Source organism: Mus caroli, chromosome 10 (assembly GCF_900094665.2).
Source record: "Mus caroli chromosome 10, CAROLI_EIJ_v1.1, whole genome shotgun sequence".
NCBI classification, from domain to species: domain Eukaryota; kingdom Metazoa; phylum Chordata; class Mammalia; order Rodentia; family Muridae; genus Mus; species Mus caroli.
The window spans coordinates 3,554,963-3,571,993 of NC_034579.1; the positions used below are offsets into that span (position 1 = coordinate 3,554,963).

The 17,031-nt window shown below is 40.6% G+C and overlaps 1 protein-coding gene across 6 annotated transcripts in view; it reads right to left on the bottom strand.

Moving 5' to 3' along the window:
- Ipcef1 (interaction protein for cytohesin exchange factors 1) overlaps positions 1-17,031 on the bottom strand; it is a 158,885-nt gene that overhangs the window by 71,195 nt on the left and 70,659 nt on the right. For 4 of the 6 annotated variants that reach the window (XM_029482790.1, XM_021174271.2, XM_029482789.1 and 1 more), the window contains exons 3-4: positions 12,738-12,777; positions 12,002-12,171 (exon numbers count right to left, since the gene is read on the bottom strand). The exons of 1 other annotated variant lie outside the window; for it this stretch is intronic. In XM_029482790.1, the coding sequence (XP_029338650.1) occupies positions 12,002-12,171; positions 12,738-12,777 (210 nt within the window). Of the gene's footprint in view, positions 1-12,001; positions 12,172-12,737; positions 12,778-12,981; positions 13,001-17,031 lie in introns of those variants that run through there. One more of the 6 variants, XM_021174270.2, reaches the window with a different exon arrangement.

A 17,031-nucleotide genomic window follows, 5' to 3' on the forward strand; every position in this document is an offset into this window, starting at 1 on the left:
TCTCTCTCTCTCTCTCTCTCTCTCTCTCTCTCACACACACACACACACACACACACACACACACACACACACGAAACAAAGACAAAGATATGAGCTCAGCTGTCCTTTCCCAGGCTACTGCAGAACAAAGGGGCTTGATTCTTCTAGCACACACATGGAAGCTTAATTAACCTAGTATGCACGTGGAGGCTGGATTTTTCTGGCACACACATGGAGGCTGGGTTCTTCTAGCACACATAGACTTGTGACCAGTAGTAAAAATTCAAACCCCATTTTCTAAAATATAAGCTAGAGGTAAACTGAGATTGAAGAGAGATGAGATGAGATGAATTGGCATGAGCAGCCATTGCAGAGAGTCACTCTCTCACAAAGGTAGAAATTAAATACAGAGTCCTGGAGCAGCTGTGCCTGTGTCCCAGTTTTCCCCTGTCATTTTTGCATCAGATTAGCAACTGTGAGGAAAAATAATTAAAATTTTCGGTGCATAATTACGGTTGCAAGCTTGCTAATCTGTTTGTACATTATTCGGGGTATATTTTATTAAAAAAATTATTGGATTTATATATTATCCTATAAATATAATTAGATTTTGATACCTAGAGAATTTCTTCTTACAGATGCCTAGAAATATATATTCTATACAGAAAACAATTGCTAAATGTCTTTGGCTGATTAATAAAAGCCTCAATTTCTTACAGACTCCAGAAACTTCTGAGTATTCATTCTAAATGAGGACTGAGGTGGTTCCAGAAAATCCCAATGGTTCCAGGCTGCTAAAGACCCAGCAAGAGAGAGAATCAAGGGCTCCGGGTTAGGCAGATAATGTGTGGACAATGCCCACACAATGTGAGTCAGCCTACCCAGGAAACCCTGGCCAGACTTCCCACTGCTAACACTTGCATTTCTCTGCTAGGAAGGTCTAGCTCCTGATTCCACTCTTCTGACTTGCAGAGGGATTCACAAAGCAAGCAGCTAGAATGGGCTCCTGGCTCATGTCTGAGGAGAGTTGGTGCATAAATACTCAAGCCCCTGACACTTGGCATGCAAACTCTGGATTGTTTATTTTTCAAAAGCACTGAATTCCCCAGGTCTGTTAGCTTGGGTTACCCACAGCCATCCTCGGCTACTCTCTGCCTTCTCTCATTTGTCCTTCCCTCACCAAACTAGTTGTAGCTCTGGGTTTGTACGTTCTACCTGCACAGATTGAACCAATGATAAACCAGATGAACCAGTGATAAAAATGCATAAGAGTGTCTATATCAAACGAGCACAAAACAACAATTGGCTTAATATTAACGTTGCATTGGGTATTAAAGTAATGTAGCAATGACTTAAGGAATAAAGAAGGGTGTGTATAGATTGCATGAAAATGCTACACTGTTTTGAACCTGAGCATTCAAGGTTCTTGGTATCCACGGAGAATCCTAGACCCAGTTCACTACACAAACCACAAAACAACTGCATTTCCTGAATTACTTCTCACAAAGGTCACTCATACTCAAATCTTCTTAGGGTTTGCTTCTGAGATACCTAAGTCAACCTGTCTTTCCCACAGAAAAAACAAACAAACAAACAAACAAGCTTTTACTCAGAGTGACCTTCAACAACACAATCCCTTTTCATTATCAGCTTCTAAGAAACACCCAAGGATATGGCCTCCTCCCTACCGCTGTAGGTTCTACTCGAGAGGGGACCGTGACGTAGCTGGCATTCTATCCCATGTCTATAAATCATTCCCTGGCCACTCCTTCTCTCCCAATGATATCATGTGATAAGTGAAAGTATATCTCTTTTACGAAGACTCATTTCAGAAAGGTCATTTCCAAAAGCAGTTAAGATAGAACCTTCACAATTTGAAAGATTGGTGGTTGTTCTCTGCAATGGAAAAAAAAAAAAATCTCAGCACATGTGCCCTTACACAAGCTACCCATAGCGAGCCACCTCACCTGCTCCCTTAGAAGCCTGGAACCCCAGAGGGGATATCCTTTTTACCCATGTAGGCCAGCTTCTTCATCAGCATAGCCCAATGAAAGAAAGGAAAGCAAGAAAAATGAAAAGAGAGTTTTGAGAAATTTGACTGACTTTTATGACCATAGAGTAAATACTATCTCTTGATAAAAATGCTATCTCTTGATAAGTAATAAATTGAATGTGCCATAGTTAAAGCCCCAAGAGCAAAACAGGTGCTTGTGAGAGAGCAATGCAGCCAACATTCCAGCTTGAGTAAGAGAGGAGCTAAGGAGACCTCACCGCTGGCTGAGGAGTTATACCTGATGGCTACTAGGGGAAGCAGAGTCTGTCTTTACGTGTGTGGGTTCTGATAGGGAGACACAGACCCACAGACCCATGAGTCTACAGCTAACACAAATGGGACTCAGTAGAATATACATAAACGTGTGTGTGTGTGTGTGTGTGTGTGAGAGAGAGAGAGAGAGAGAGAGAGGAGGAGGAGGAGGAGGAGGAGGAGGATTTAGGAGGAAGGGGGAAAATATAACAAATATATATTGTCTGTCTATATGCCATTCTCAAATAATTAACTAAAATATTACATTAAAAACCAAATTTAAGTGAATTCATCTTCCCATTAAAAGCAATAGCAAAAGAAAAAAAAAGGAATATCATATAAGATTCATATAAAGGTAACCCAAACCCAAAAGGACACACATGGAAACGCAGAGAAGGAAAGGCCATCCAGAGACTGCCCCACCTTGGGATCCATCCTACCGGCAGACACCAAACCCTGACACTATTGTTGATGCTAAGAACTGCTTGCAAACAGGAACCCAGTAGGGCTGTCCTCTGAGAGACTCTGCCAGCACCTGAATGAGACAGATGAAGACACTCATAGCCAACTATTGGACTGAGCTCAGGGACCCCAATACAAGAAGAACTGAAGGAGCTGAAGGAGTTTACAACCCCATAGGAAGAACAACAGTATCAACTAATCAAGCTACCCAGAGCTCCCAGGGACTAAACCACCAACCAAGGAATACACATGGAGGAACCCATGGATCCTGCTATTTAAGTAGAAGAAGATGGCCTTATCTTGCATCAATGAGAGAGGAGGTCCTTGGTCCTGTGGAGGCTTGTGGCCTGAGCATAAGGAACAGTAGAGCGGTGAGGTGAGAGGAGAGTGGGTGGGTGGGTGGGGGTATACTTTCTTAGGGGAGGGTGATGGAGGATTTGAAGAGGGGAAATTGGGAAGGGGGACAACATTTGAAATCTAAAATAAAATAATCAATTTTAAAAAGGTTCATATAAGATTTAATGTTGGGCATCAATACTAGAGATTTAGAAGCAATAAAAAATAAGGAAAAATAATGAATAGTAATCCTTGAGCCGTCACAGTTATGAGATAACACTTAATCTGCCATCCCACGATGTATGTTCAATCTTCAAGGAGCCTTCCCATATCCCTAAGCTGTTTTCATGAGTTTCATGAATATCATTAAGATACTATTGAAGGCCAAGCAACAGAAACAGCATCTCTGCTTCTAAAAATATGTAGAGTAAACTTAAAAAAAAAAAAAGACGATACAGAAGGCCAGTAAGCGTAAGAGAGAGAGAGAAGCTCATTGTCACTGGGCCTTAAGGAAATGTGAACCAAAACCACAATGAGATGTTTAACACCTTGTACTCATTAAAATGATAATTAACAGAAATAAGTAAATCCTGAGAAATTTCTAGAGATGCTATAACCTCTGTGCTCTGTCAGGAGAAAGGGAAGAGAGCAGTATGCTACAGAAAACGGTTTCTGCAAAAACTGAAAGTATGATTACCCTGTAATCCTGTATATATACCCACAGCAAAGCCTCAAAGACATAGTGGCAGGTCCTTGTACTAGGGGCATTTTGACACTAGGTGAATGGTAAGTGTAGCCTGAGCGTTCATCAATAGACACAAATGGATAACTAGATACAGATGACAGATACACATGGATGTCCTTAAGAAGAAAGGAAATTGAAACTTGAAGATGTTATGCTTTGTGAAATAAGCCAGCCATCAAATACATAAATAGACAGACAGACAGACAGACAGACAGACAGATGAGAGAGACAGAGAGAGACAGACAGACAGAGAGAGAGAGAGGTTTAACATATATGACTATACTTACTGGGCAGACATACAGTAGTCAAACTCATAGACACAAAAATTCTTTGGTAGTTGCAAGGGACAAGCAAAGAAAGAATACAGAGAGTGGGTTGATGGGTTGAAAGTTTCAGTTTGGCAAGATGAAAAGAGTTCAGGATGAAGGGTGGGGCTAGTGCACAATAATGTGAACATATTCAATGCCGCTGAAATGAACCCTTTAAAATGCTCAAGACAGTAACGTGTGTGTGTGTGTGTGTGTGTGTGTGTGTGTGTGTGTGTGTGTGTGTGTATGCACGTGTGCGTGTTTTGGCAATATTTTAAAACAGTAACTTTTGAGGTTTATATCCAGTATTCTAAGTCATGACTTTTGGTAGAGAATGAGCATAGCCACCACAGTAAGTTGGGTAAGATTAAAAGTGGAGTGGCTTAAGAGAGGGTCATGGCTGACAGTGGGTGCTATCTCACTATCTCTTTAGCAGGTGTCAGCCTTCTGTCTGTGCTTCTGTGTTTCAGAAGAAAAAGCTGGACTCCCAGAGAGGGTGTGTACAGCATCCAGTGTGATCTGTCCCCTGTCTTTGAGCCTGGGGGCCATCTTCTTCTGCAGGATACCATTTCCTTGTATCCTCTCTGAAGGCACTGTTTCAAATATTTAATTCTAACCTTAAATTCTGACCCCTTAAATATGCTCAGTCTATAAGTTCTTTTTCCTTTTGAAATACACTGCATAGGAGATTAAACACAGAGCCCAGTGACAAATGAGCTTATCAGCCAGCCTCTTTGTAGAAGCAGCTGGCTCTGTCTCTTAAAAGGGGCTCCTTTGAGAGGGATGATATATCTTCAAGTAGAGACTTCTAAAGAGTCCTCACATCGGAGCACAAGTTTTGCTCTCACGGGCTACTTCTGCCATCTAGAAAACAAACGTAAACCACATCCATCTCTGCTCCGACCCCAGGTCACCTAAGCTCCTCCTGAAGAGAGTACCACTCTGTGAAAGAACACCTGATCCCTTCCATTCTACATACCTGTCCTATAGCTTCACACGAGTAAGTGGGTATGTTTTCAGGATAGGATACAGTCACCATGAGGAACCACTTATAGGACCCAAAAGTCCATAGCAAAATTCTGCACCCTATGACTCCCAAGCAGGGATTGTTCAAAGCATGCACAAAATTGCTCTTCTTTGCATGTGTTCCTTTTGTGTCTTTACAGTGCTTTGGATCTGCATTCACAGCTCTCAAGTTAGCTCAGAGTTACATACACATGGTGTTCCTGATCAGTTTATTACTAGAAAAATGCATTCACAGAAAATTACTTTAATGATCTTCCTGCTGACAAATTATGTACATATTCTAATGTATATTAAATTTATAAATATGGATACTGCCTATATACATATATGTATGTGTGTATGTATCACTTCTTTAAGAACCTGACTATGTGTTTGTGTTTTCCACCTGGTCGCTTGATTTTAGGAAGAAAATCATTCTTCTTTTAAACCCACAGATTAACTTTACATAAATGAAGCATCATTGTGAGGTCACCTTGTCACTAGCATGTCCTGCATTGTCTTTGTAGAGTGCCGACTCTACATCTTCTCTGCTCTAACACAATTGTAGGGGGCATAATGTTTACCAGTTTCATGTCACTAATTTACGTCAGTGTAGAAAAGCTTCAGTACATGGGATTTCAGCTCAGACAGTAAGTATGGAGTGCAGGCAGATTAAACACCTGTACATCTCATTGAAAGAGGATTTTGTCAGGGAAGATGTGAGTAAAATTTATATAGCTCACTAATAAGTAACATGAAAATTCAAACTAAATTATTTCCTTCAAATATTGATGTCTACTACTCTTTATCTTTTCCTTTCAGAGTTTAAAAGTACATTTAAGTTATACAAATGGGCCAAGGTGATGGCTCAGACAGTAAAGGTGCTTGACACATACTCCTGGCAACTTGAATTCAGTCCATGGGGCCCCCATAAAAGCAGAAGGAGAGAACCAATTCTACAGAAACTCTTCTGACTCCTCCATGCTCTCTGTGGCATGCACCCCAGCCTATACACACTCACACACACACGCACATGCACATGAGCACACATATTTACTTATACCCATACACATACATACATGCATACACACACATACACAAGTAGACATACAGAAATAAACGCATACACATACACACACAAAAACATGCATGCATTCACACACATTCACACACACATGCTCACATGCATGCACATAACATACACACATGCATACACACACATTCACACACACATGCTCACATGCATGCACANTCACACACACATGCTCACATGCATGCACATAACATACACACATGCATACACACACATTCACACACACATGCTCACATGCATGCACATAACATACATACATGCACACAAACATACACACAAATATACACATGCATACACATACACAAATACATACATGCATACACAAACTAACACAAATACACACTTGCATTACACACAGTCTCAGACACACACACACATATCCAGCATTCAAATACACAAAATAACAAATAAAAGTATTTTTTAGGAAATGCCACATAAGAAAAAAATATGTCAATGAAAAGAACACTTTTCGACCTATGACAATTTCACTAAGACATTTCCAAACATGTATGCTAAAGGAACATTATGCATGAAAGATATAGGACCAAAGGCAGAGAAGATGCCTTTTTTCCAGGAAGAAACCAATCCACTTTTTGTTGTTCTTTAGCGAAAGAACAGCTCTCCATATTTGCCAATCAATCAAGACAGTTCTCTTATCGAGAAATTCTGGCTTTCAAGTAAGATTTTCTTGGAAGGGCCAATTTTACTCTACCAACTTATTCAAACTCGAATTGAAAAGATGCTCAGAAAGCTGCTTCCAAGAAGAGCACCTTCCATATCTAAGCCCCTCTGAGAGCCACACACTTTGTTCAAGTGCAGCTAGTGAGGATGACAGATTGGACAGGGGTGCCACAGTGCACTGACATGCAACCCTGGTGACAATGAGGAAGAGACAGGGCCACATTTGTACAGACAGGTGGGAACCTCAAAGGACTGAGAACTCTCCACAGTGGGTACTAAGCCAGACACTGTGCTGCACAAGGCATGGGTGGACCAAATATTTCCATGAAGCAGGGCCAGGTGGTTTACCCAGAAGCCCCATCGCTTTTCTGAACTATTGCTGCCCAAATGACATCAATATTGCTTAATTTATTAAAAAAAAAATCAAGTTTCTAGTAATTTGACAAGTAATGGACAGTACAAAAAAATAAACCAACTATGCAGCCAAGGATGAGCTGATAGAAAATTCTACATAATTCCTTTTCAATTTTCATGTTATTTTCCCAGACACTAAAATTTGGAGATCAGTCTTATTTTAGCCTCAACTGCTTTGTCTCATATCCAAGGACTCTCCATACGGTGTCTCCATCAATGTGCTTCATTCCTGGCTCTCATTACAAGAACCCCAGTACTTGCTGAAAGAATCCACATCTGAATGCTTACATTTTCTGACCAACTCCTAACCAGGTTTCCAACAATGCCCTCCTTCCCAATTAACTGCTGCTAAGCTCATGTTTCCACATGCCAGTTTCTCTGCCAGCCTGAGAATCTTCGTTAACCCCCTCCTTCCCAGTGGCCCTACCTATTTGTAAACAGTATAAACAGTCTGACTTCCTTATTTGCTGGGCCCAGGTCACCTGTCCATCACACACTCTACAGAAAAAACTCAGCTTTCGCTTCGGAATATCTCAGAGTTGAACTCAGCTCTGCCAGTTACTTCCTAGGGAGCTCTGAGCCAGGTTCTTTAGCTCTTAGCTTTCTGTAAATTCACTTGGTAGTAGTAAAATTGATGATAAGTGGTTGATATGGAAATTAGAGGTAATGTCTACAGTAAGAGCTTGGTGCAGCTTATATACACTATCCCACGTTTGTTCACATTAGACCTCATACTCAGATGCTTACCCTGCCCCTATCGTCTAATCCCAAAAGATCCAAAGAAAGTATTAAGCAAGGATGGGAAGAATCGTGTGAAACCCATTGCTCCATGGGGGTCCTTTCTAGCAAGCCCTCAATTGAATCATATTTTTAAGAGTAGAAATGGAAATGCCATTCCTGCCAAGAAAAATACTTGAACATGATCCCACCTCTCAGAATCTTTTAGGCAAAGTAAGTGTCAGTGACTCCTCATTCCTGTTTACTTGAGAAATCAACAAATCTCAATCAAGTACTTATTCAACACCAGACACTAAAGTACTAAAGATACAAATCCATGATCTTGCTATGTAGCTATAATGATCAATTACGAAAGACAGGAATTGGATACAATCAAAATATTATAAAATAAGATAAATGGAAGAAGACAGACTAGCTAAGTTTAGGTCTATGGTAAGTCTACATAGAAGATATGGAATCAAATTAAAGTGTGGTTCTTATGAAGAAGGAAGGCTTGCTGAAACTGGGCAGGAGGGAAGGCTTCCAGGAACAGAGCCTTTCTAAGCAGGGAATCTATACAGACAAAGGTGTACATAGAACCAGAACACATCAGTAGAAATCAAAGGTTCCAGAGCTAAGGCTTGGGTTAGGATATGGAGTATGGAGAAGGAAGAAAAAGGTACCCATTAAGATGATACCCAAAAGTGGATTTGAACTTTATACTAAAGGCTTGGGAAAGTGAGAGCATAGAGTTTAATTCCAGGTTTTTCATTAGCTGAGATTTTTGTGGCTATTAAACTTATTCACGGTGCCATAAGAAATGGCATGCAGCTACATGTGCTCTGACACATTCCAAGCCAACAAAATGCTATGTGAAAACTGAGTAATGGCCTTTTCTAAGGAAGTCTGGGTAGTGGTGTTGGGAGAAGCAATGTGAGCAGAAAGAGGTAAGACCCTCACTCATTGCTGGGTACCAACAACAGAAAGGCAGGGTGGGGAGGGTGACAAAGCCCTTGGGAAATAACAATAGCAACAGGGATCTGACCGGGTAGCTTGTACACTCACAGCAGAACTGCCACTTGTGCAGGTGATCTCTTGGTCCCCCTTCAGAAATGAGATCATATGATATCACTTATCCTGGTCCCCAGAAAAATTTAGCGTGGCAGATCATAATCAGGAACCAAAGGGGCCAAGACAGGAAGCAGTTTTTATTCACTCCTTTCATGTATGACTTCAGCAGTTTATACTAGGTCTTTATCTTTTAAAGTATCCCTCTAAGGTCTGAGACTTTCTGTCTATATCCCTGTCTGTCTCTATCTCCCTCTGTCTCTCTGTCCCTGTCTCTCTGTCTATGCCTCATTATCTATTTATGTCTGTCTGTATCTCTTATCTCTCTCATCTATCTCTGTCTCTATCTATATCTTTCTCTCTGTGTCTTTGTCTTTGTCTATGTCTCTGCCTAACTCTGTCTATATTTGTTTTTTCTCTGTTTTTGTCTCTGTCTATGTTTCTTCTCTACCTATCTCTATCTATCTCTGTCTCTGTCTGTCTCCATCTCTGTCTCCCTCCAGAGATTGTGCCCTGGACCTCATGCATGCTAGGCAAGCACTCTACCACCGATGTATATCCTCAGACTTTTATATTTCTTTTTCATTTTGAGACAGTGATTCACTAAATTGACAAGACTATCTTTGAACTCACTCTGCAGACCAGGCAGACTTTGTACTTGCAATCCTCCTACCTCAGCCTCCTGAGTAGCTAAGACTATAATCCTGTGCCAATATACCCAGCTAAAGATTGTTTTGAAGAATAGATAAGAGCCTGCATTTAAAATACCTAGAACATCCATCCCTTGGCATATGGGAGATGTTCCATGGGATAGATCATCATACTATATACAAAGTCACAAAGAACAGAATCACAAAGTCCTCTAAGAAGAATGAGAAACAGACTGCTAATTAAATCTTAATTGAGGTCTACCCATAACAAATACACAATTGAGATGTCAGGAATGACTGCAGCAAAGAGAGAAAGCAAAACAACATGAGAAGTCCTCCACAGAACACTCTTTCTTCTGTACACCATTTATAATCCTCTATCTTCCTGGGCAATTGACAGCAAGCTGATTCTCAAGCTAATGCTACTAATTTAATGACACTAAAGTGCATGACCAGTATCCCAAAGCTTACTTTCTGCATCTAATGAAAGCACACAGGGATGGGGAAGCCACAGGCATCTAAGACTCCATCTTCTTCCCTCTCCCTAGTCTAAGCCAACCTGGCTGCTCCATGCAGAAGAGTGAGATTCCTGATGTCTAAGATTAGGGATGTCTGAAACCTAAAAGTAACCTGCTCTACTCTCCTAAAAGAAACAGAAGCTGAAGAAGCCAAATGAGCCAAGTCGTAATTCTGTGGGTCCAGAGAGGACGTTTTTTACATTCTACTAAGACAAGGATGGTGCCATCTGGCCGAAAGATGGGAGAGATATGCTAAATGGCCTGTTTATCTCTGAGCCCTGTTATGTCCCATAGATGTAGCATGTTCCAATACCCAACTATCCCACAGACTCAAGAAATCCCCCAGTGCTATTTATAGGACAACTCAGATCAGCTTGTCTTAAGGAGCATCTAGGTGACAGTCACTCCGTGATAACTACCCAAAATGCCATAGCTTAGAATAATAGGACATAGAAGTTGGAGAGATGGCTCAGTAGATAAAAATGCTTGTGGCCAAGGTGGACCACTTGAGTTAAATCCCAGGGACCTATGCTATAGAAACAATTCCTTATTGTAAGTTGTCCTGTGACTTCCACACATGAGTGATGGCACACATATACCCAAACACACACATATACACACACACACACATACACACACACACACATACACACACACACATACACACACACATACACACACACACATACACACACACACACACATACACACACACAATCAATCAATAATAATAAATAAGTAAATGTAATTCAAACATTAAAAATAAAATAATAGGAAACATAAAATATTTATGTTAACCTTAATTTGACTTAAGAAGGAAGTTGTATTTGTTTGAAAATCTACCCAGTCCTGGGTTGGCTTCATTTAGCACTGGTCCCTTAAATGGTTTAACAGAGAGTCTCTACGGGTATTTCTTCTACAACAAAGGGACCCCAGTTCTCTCAAGATCTGCAATGGATTCCCATTCACCAGAGTCAGTGACAGATCCACCAACAAAGCTCTTCAACAACACTAATATCCTTCTCAGAATGTTTCTAGAGGCAAAGGACAATACAATAACTTCATTTCCAGCTCTTTTTCTACGGCCAAACCATGAAGCTCACCCCAGTAGTGTGTGCCCATCAAAGGATAAAGTCAGCAACTATCTCAGTGAGTGTTGCCCTCTACAATGCTTGGACACCAATGCCACCACGGAACAATGTCACCAGTCCCTCCACAAGGCTGGCATACAGGTTAGCCATCCCAAACCAACCCATCTCAGGAGAAGAGAAGATAGTGGATAAAGGATGGAGATCACTCCCTGAACTGATGGATTAATATCCTCAATAGAGGGCAAAGCTGAGCTCCTTTTTAATAGACCTTAGCAATGCAAACTCCACCCCCCCCCCAACAAATGATATCCAGACAGATCCTGAAACTATTAGGATCTCACAAAATAATAAAATCAGGGGAACCCAAGTGCTCTTTCCTTAAGCAAGGATATATTTAGGGCCCCTTTTCTTCCTCTCCAATCAGAATAATGAAGCCAGATGGCTTCTCCCGAACAGCACAGCTCATTAACCTACATGGTTCCTGGGGCAGAAATGAGTCCCCTAACAAATCTGCTAGCTTGCTCTGTTCCAACTCGCAGAGAATCCCTTCCTCATGGGCATCCTCTGGCCAGCACTCTGGAAGCTACGCTTTGGTAAAGGGGCTAGGGCAGGAGGAGGAGGTCACTCACCATTTGATTGCTATACCAATACAGCGATGAGCCCTTCAGCACCACCCAGAACTTTTTCCATTTGTTGCTTAGAAAAGTTCCCTTTTCCTTTTTCTTGTACAGCCAACCCTGGCAGTCAGCGTGGCCCAGATCTTTACAGGATATCCTTCTCCGACTCATGTTGAAAAGCCCTGCAAGAGTTGCATGGACAGGTGAGTGTGACCCGGACTCAGGTGACAAAATAAAAGGCAAGTTTTAGCTTTTTGCACGGCAAGGATTAGATGTTTTCATTCATGCAAAGTGAATATTTTTTTTAAAAAAAAATCATGTATCTGTTCTATTTTTAAACCTCCATTCGGTGCCTAGAAAACCCGGGCAAAGACACTTATATGCAAGTATGGGTCTAAGAACCTCAGTCAAAGAGAGTAAGTTGAAAACGTTAGACTCAGGGGCTGGAAGCCACATTGTGGTAGACACGCCGGTTCTTCCCACAAAAACAGAGGCAGTTATGCAATAGGAACGGAAGGGTTAAAGCCCACCTAGGAACACGGTGACTTCCCGGACTCAGTGCCAGCTTCTCAAAAAAAAAAAAAAAATTAATCTGGCACCCATCTCCTGATATTAAAATTCAGACAGTCAAGAATCTGATCCCCCACCCCAACCCACCCAAAGAAAGCATCCAGGAGAGAGAAAGAGAAAAAAAAATCACACTAACATGGACAAGAAAGGAATAAAGGAACAAAAGGAATCGAATTACCTTGAGTTTTCTTCCTGGGCTTCTGACGCAAGGGAACCTGCTGGAAATGCAGGAAGGAAAGAAAAGAGAAAATTTCTGATTGTGTTGTAACATTTGTAAAGAGAGAGGGAGGGAGGGGGTGGCAGTGTTTATGAGCGGGGTGGATTCTAAAAAAGAAAAAAAGCCTCTCCAAGCAGAGCTCAAGGGAAGCTACCAGCTGAGGCACAAAATGTGCTAATTAGAATCGATATACATTGAGCTGAACCTGGGAAAAAGAGTAACAGGCATTTATGCATCGCTTCCTGTTTCCTCCCACAAGCAGCTCTTGCTACTGCTTAGGTTAGCATGGCACAGGGTTTGTTGAAGTTTGAAAACATCATGAAATACATTTCAAGAAACAATATCTTTTCTTTCTCCCCTTAGTTTCTAAATCATATCAACTATTTAAGTAAAACTGGAGAATAATTGTTTCCATCTCAAACTATTAAATGCTCACATCACACTAACTTCGTGGTCTTGCTAATATGCAGGAAAAAAATATTTATCTCTTCTTGGACTCTTCAGAGACTCTAAAGCCTCTCGATTGAGAATTTCTTATTTGCAGCCTAATATACATATCTCATTCTATCTTTATCTCTGAATATTTCTCACGTCTTATAGAAGATAAATATTCAAATATTCAAATCAGACATGAGGATTTATACAAAATACACACATTTGCCACAGCACATTTTCATCAAGTCATATGAAATCAGATTCCAAAAACCACTGGGAATCCCAAAGGGAAAATATGCTTGCAAACGCCTCTCCTGCTGTGTCTGTCTGTCTGTGTACATGTATGTATACAAACATTAGACAGAATTTTAGCTTTAGAAAACTTCATTTTTCTTCCACGGCATCTATGCTAAAATCCTTCAGGTTTAAATATATTTCATTTATGTTAACAAGCAGAGATTTTTTTTTAATTTTTAAGCATTCAATTAAAATGTTCTAAAAGTTGGTAGGTAACTTCATGAAATGTATGGTTCTCTGGCTGCATCTGGCTAGAAGTCCACATGTCTAACTACTGATGGATGGCAGCTATGGCTCTGCCACATGTTTACAAGGGAATAGAATCTATACTGAAAATAGGAATTTTTTAAAGCAACAGGCCAAGATTTAACAAGGAAAATTCACTCAATATTACCAAAGGAAAAGTCACTCTAAGCCCATAAATATGTACGTATGTAAGTATGCACATGTGTGTATGTATGTATGTATGTAAGTATGTGTGTATGTATGTATGTATGTATGTAAGTATGTATGTGTATGTATGTATGTGTGTATGTAAGTATGTATGTATGTGTGTATATATGTAAGTATGTATGTAAGTATGTATGTATGTATGTATGTAAGTATGTATGTGTGTATGTATGTATGTATGTATGATTTCTAATCCCATAAGTCTCAAGCATATCTGCCAAGATTTATTTGTGAAAATATTCTGATAACTAAAAATCCTGTTCCTGTAAATAACCACATATCAATGCATCATGGAGTGTACAAAGATAAGAAACACTTAATAAGCAAAACCCATCATTTTAGAGTAAGGATGACTCGAATTTCCCTCAGCAGGGAGGTTGGAATTGAGGTTAAATTGTTTTTCTTCATGGATACAAGACCAGGGAAACCCTGAGTTGGCTTTGTTTTATTTTGTTTTGTTTTGTTTTAGAAACATCCTTTCTTCCCTTAGATCATTGATTGATCTCTTTGAGGGCAATTTTTAAACAGATTCAACATGTGTCAATCATGGCATGCTAATCAAGTCTAAGCACACTATCCTGTTAAGCAACTCCATCTACCTTTCCTTCCCCGAATATTTCCCACACTACCAACTTCTTGGTCTAAGATTCCCTACTATTCCTTAGTCTCTGGGCTAATTTTTTATTTTTTTATTTTTACACCACTATCCTGAGATCAAGAAACCCATTTAGTACCACAATATTGTCCACACAATATTGTCCAAATTGAGTGCTGGGGCTGATGACACAGATAATAAATGAACTTCCTCGTAGGTAAGACTTGGGGACTCTGGGATCCTAAAGGCAAGCAAAATAACAAAGAGCCATGGTTGTGGGAAAAAGCAGAGATGGCCAAATTGATTCCTAGAAGGCTGGAAGCCCAGGTAAACAAGATGAAAATACATTGTTTCAAACAGCAACAGCAGCTTTTAAAAAGAACCTCCAAGTAGGACACAATGCCTGGGGAACAGCTTTGAAGTCTGGAAGAAAAGAACAGAAGAGATTTTGTATTCTTTGGCTCCTGGTGCATGGAACAAGGACCTGAGTCTCCAGTCATTGTGTGATGGCTCCCAGGGACACTGCTGGCTCTTCAGCTCCACCATCAAGCCTAAGGTGGTTTCCAGAGAAATCCAAGTCAAAAATGTATGTCTTCATGTCTCCTATTATCAGCCCCAGGTCTACAGCTAGATTCTTGCACTGAGTCTGGGTTGAGAGCTGGATGCTCACATCAGGTCAACAGTCCCCAGAGCAGTGTTCCATCACTCCCAGCAAGCTCCTTGCCATCCAACCCTGCCCTGACAGCCCTTCCTCACGGCAAAGCCACTAACTGAAATAACAAACTCATGAGGATTTCGGTTTCACTTGATAGATGTGACTATGAAACCCCCAACTGTTCTACAAGAAGGAATGAAAACAACCTTTGAGAGCTTTAGAGTCTTAAGACACATTTTCCTCCTCACAACAGGAAGTGGAACCCATGAACTAGTCAGTTTCAAGACCTTCATGTGGCTTTCTCACTGGGTAGGTTGAAAACACTGACAGGCGATTGAGCAATGTATGAGACCATTTCAACCTTCACAGATATTTAAAGTTTAATGAGCTATTTCTCCCAACCTATTTTCTTCCTGTTTGAATGACATAGAGAAAACTGACATCTTATTCTAATAAATAAATAAGTTTTCTCTAAAATAGATCTAACACTTGGGGGTCAATTCTCTAGGAAAATATATGCATAGTTTTTAACTGAAGAAAAGTAGACTTTTCTTTTGGCCTTGGAAAGATGGATCAAGTGTCTCATTTGAAGGCTGAGGAGATGGCTCCGTCAGTAAAGTGCATGCTGCATAGGCTTGAGGTCCTCAGTTAGAAGCCTAGAAACCATGTTTAAAATCTAGATGTGGTGATGTGATTGTAATGCCAGTATTAGGGAGGCAGAAACATGCAGATTGCTGGAACTCGTTTGCCAATTAGAGATTCGGGACAATGAGAGACTCACATAACAAAATGTATGTATGGTTCCTCAGAGTAATACCTGAGGTTGACCTTTGACCCCCCACCCCCACACACATGCATATACTCATGCATGTTCAATGATCCTAGTCTTTAGCAAGAATTACATAGTCATGCTTTGACATTCTAGTTTCATTTCTGTGAAACACCATGACAAAAAGCAAACTGTAAGGGAGAAGGGTTTATTTTAATTTATAATTCCAGCTTTAAACCATTACTATTGAGGAAGTTACAAGTGTGGAAACCTGAAGCCACTGATCACATCACAACCACAGTCAAGAGTAGAAAGAAATAAATGCTTATATGCCCACTGGCTTCCTTGTTCTCACCTCACTCTTACATAGTCCAGGACTCCCTGCCTAAGGAATGGTGCTGCTCACAGTGGGCTGGGTCAGTCCCTGTCAATTAACTTAAGGCAATTCCTCACAAATGCCCCAGGACAGCTCAAAGTAGACAATCCCTGATTGAGATTCTCCTCCCAGATGATTCTAGATTGTACTAAGCTGGCAATTAAAGCTAATTGCTAAAGTGGACAAACAGTTCTTCATTTGCAGGAACACTGGCTTGCATCATAGTCCTTATCTGCAGTACTGGTTTCTCACGTGCCTGACAGTGAAAAGTACCATTACTTATTTACCAACTAAATAACAAAATCTCTAAATTTGGGGCTCTCCACAAATACTTGACATTTCTACAAGTATATCTCTGTATTGTTGGAAAGCTAAACTCAACTTTTTAAAGGGAATTGTAAGGCATTTGATTCGTAAAAATCTACCTGTGACAATACACTTAAAACCTTGCTTGACTTTGACAGGAAACTAACCACTTAAACATTATGTAAAACCAAAATATGGAATGAAAATCTCAGATAGTGAATAATGAAGACAGATAGTGGGAGTCTGAGCTTGTTTATGATCACCTGGAAAAGCTATACAGTGGCAAAGGCTGGGGATAAGAACCCAGGGGGGAGAAAAGCACCGGGGCAGCTGGGGCGCAGGGTCAGCTGACACTCGCCAGCTACCCACAAC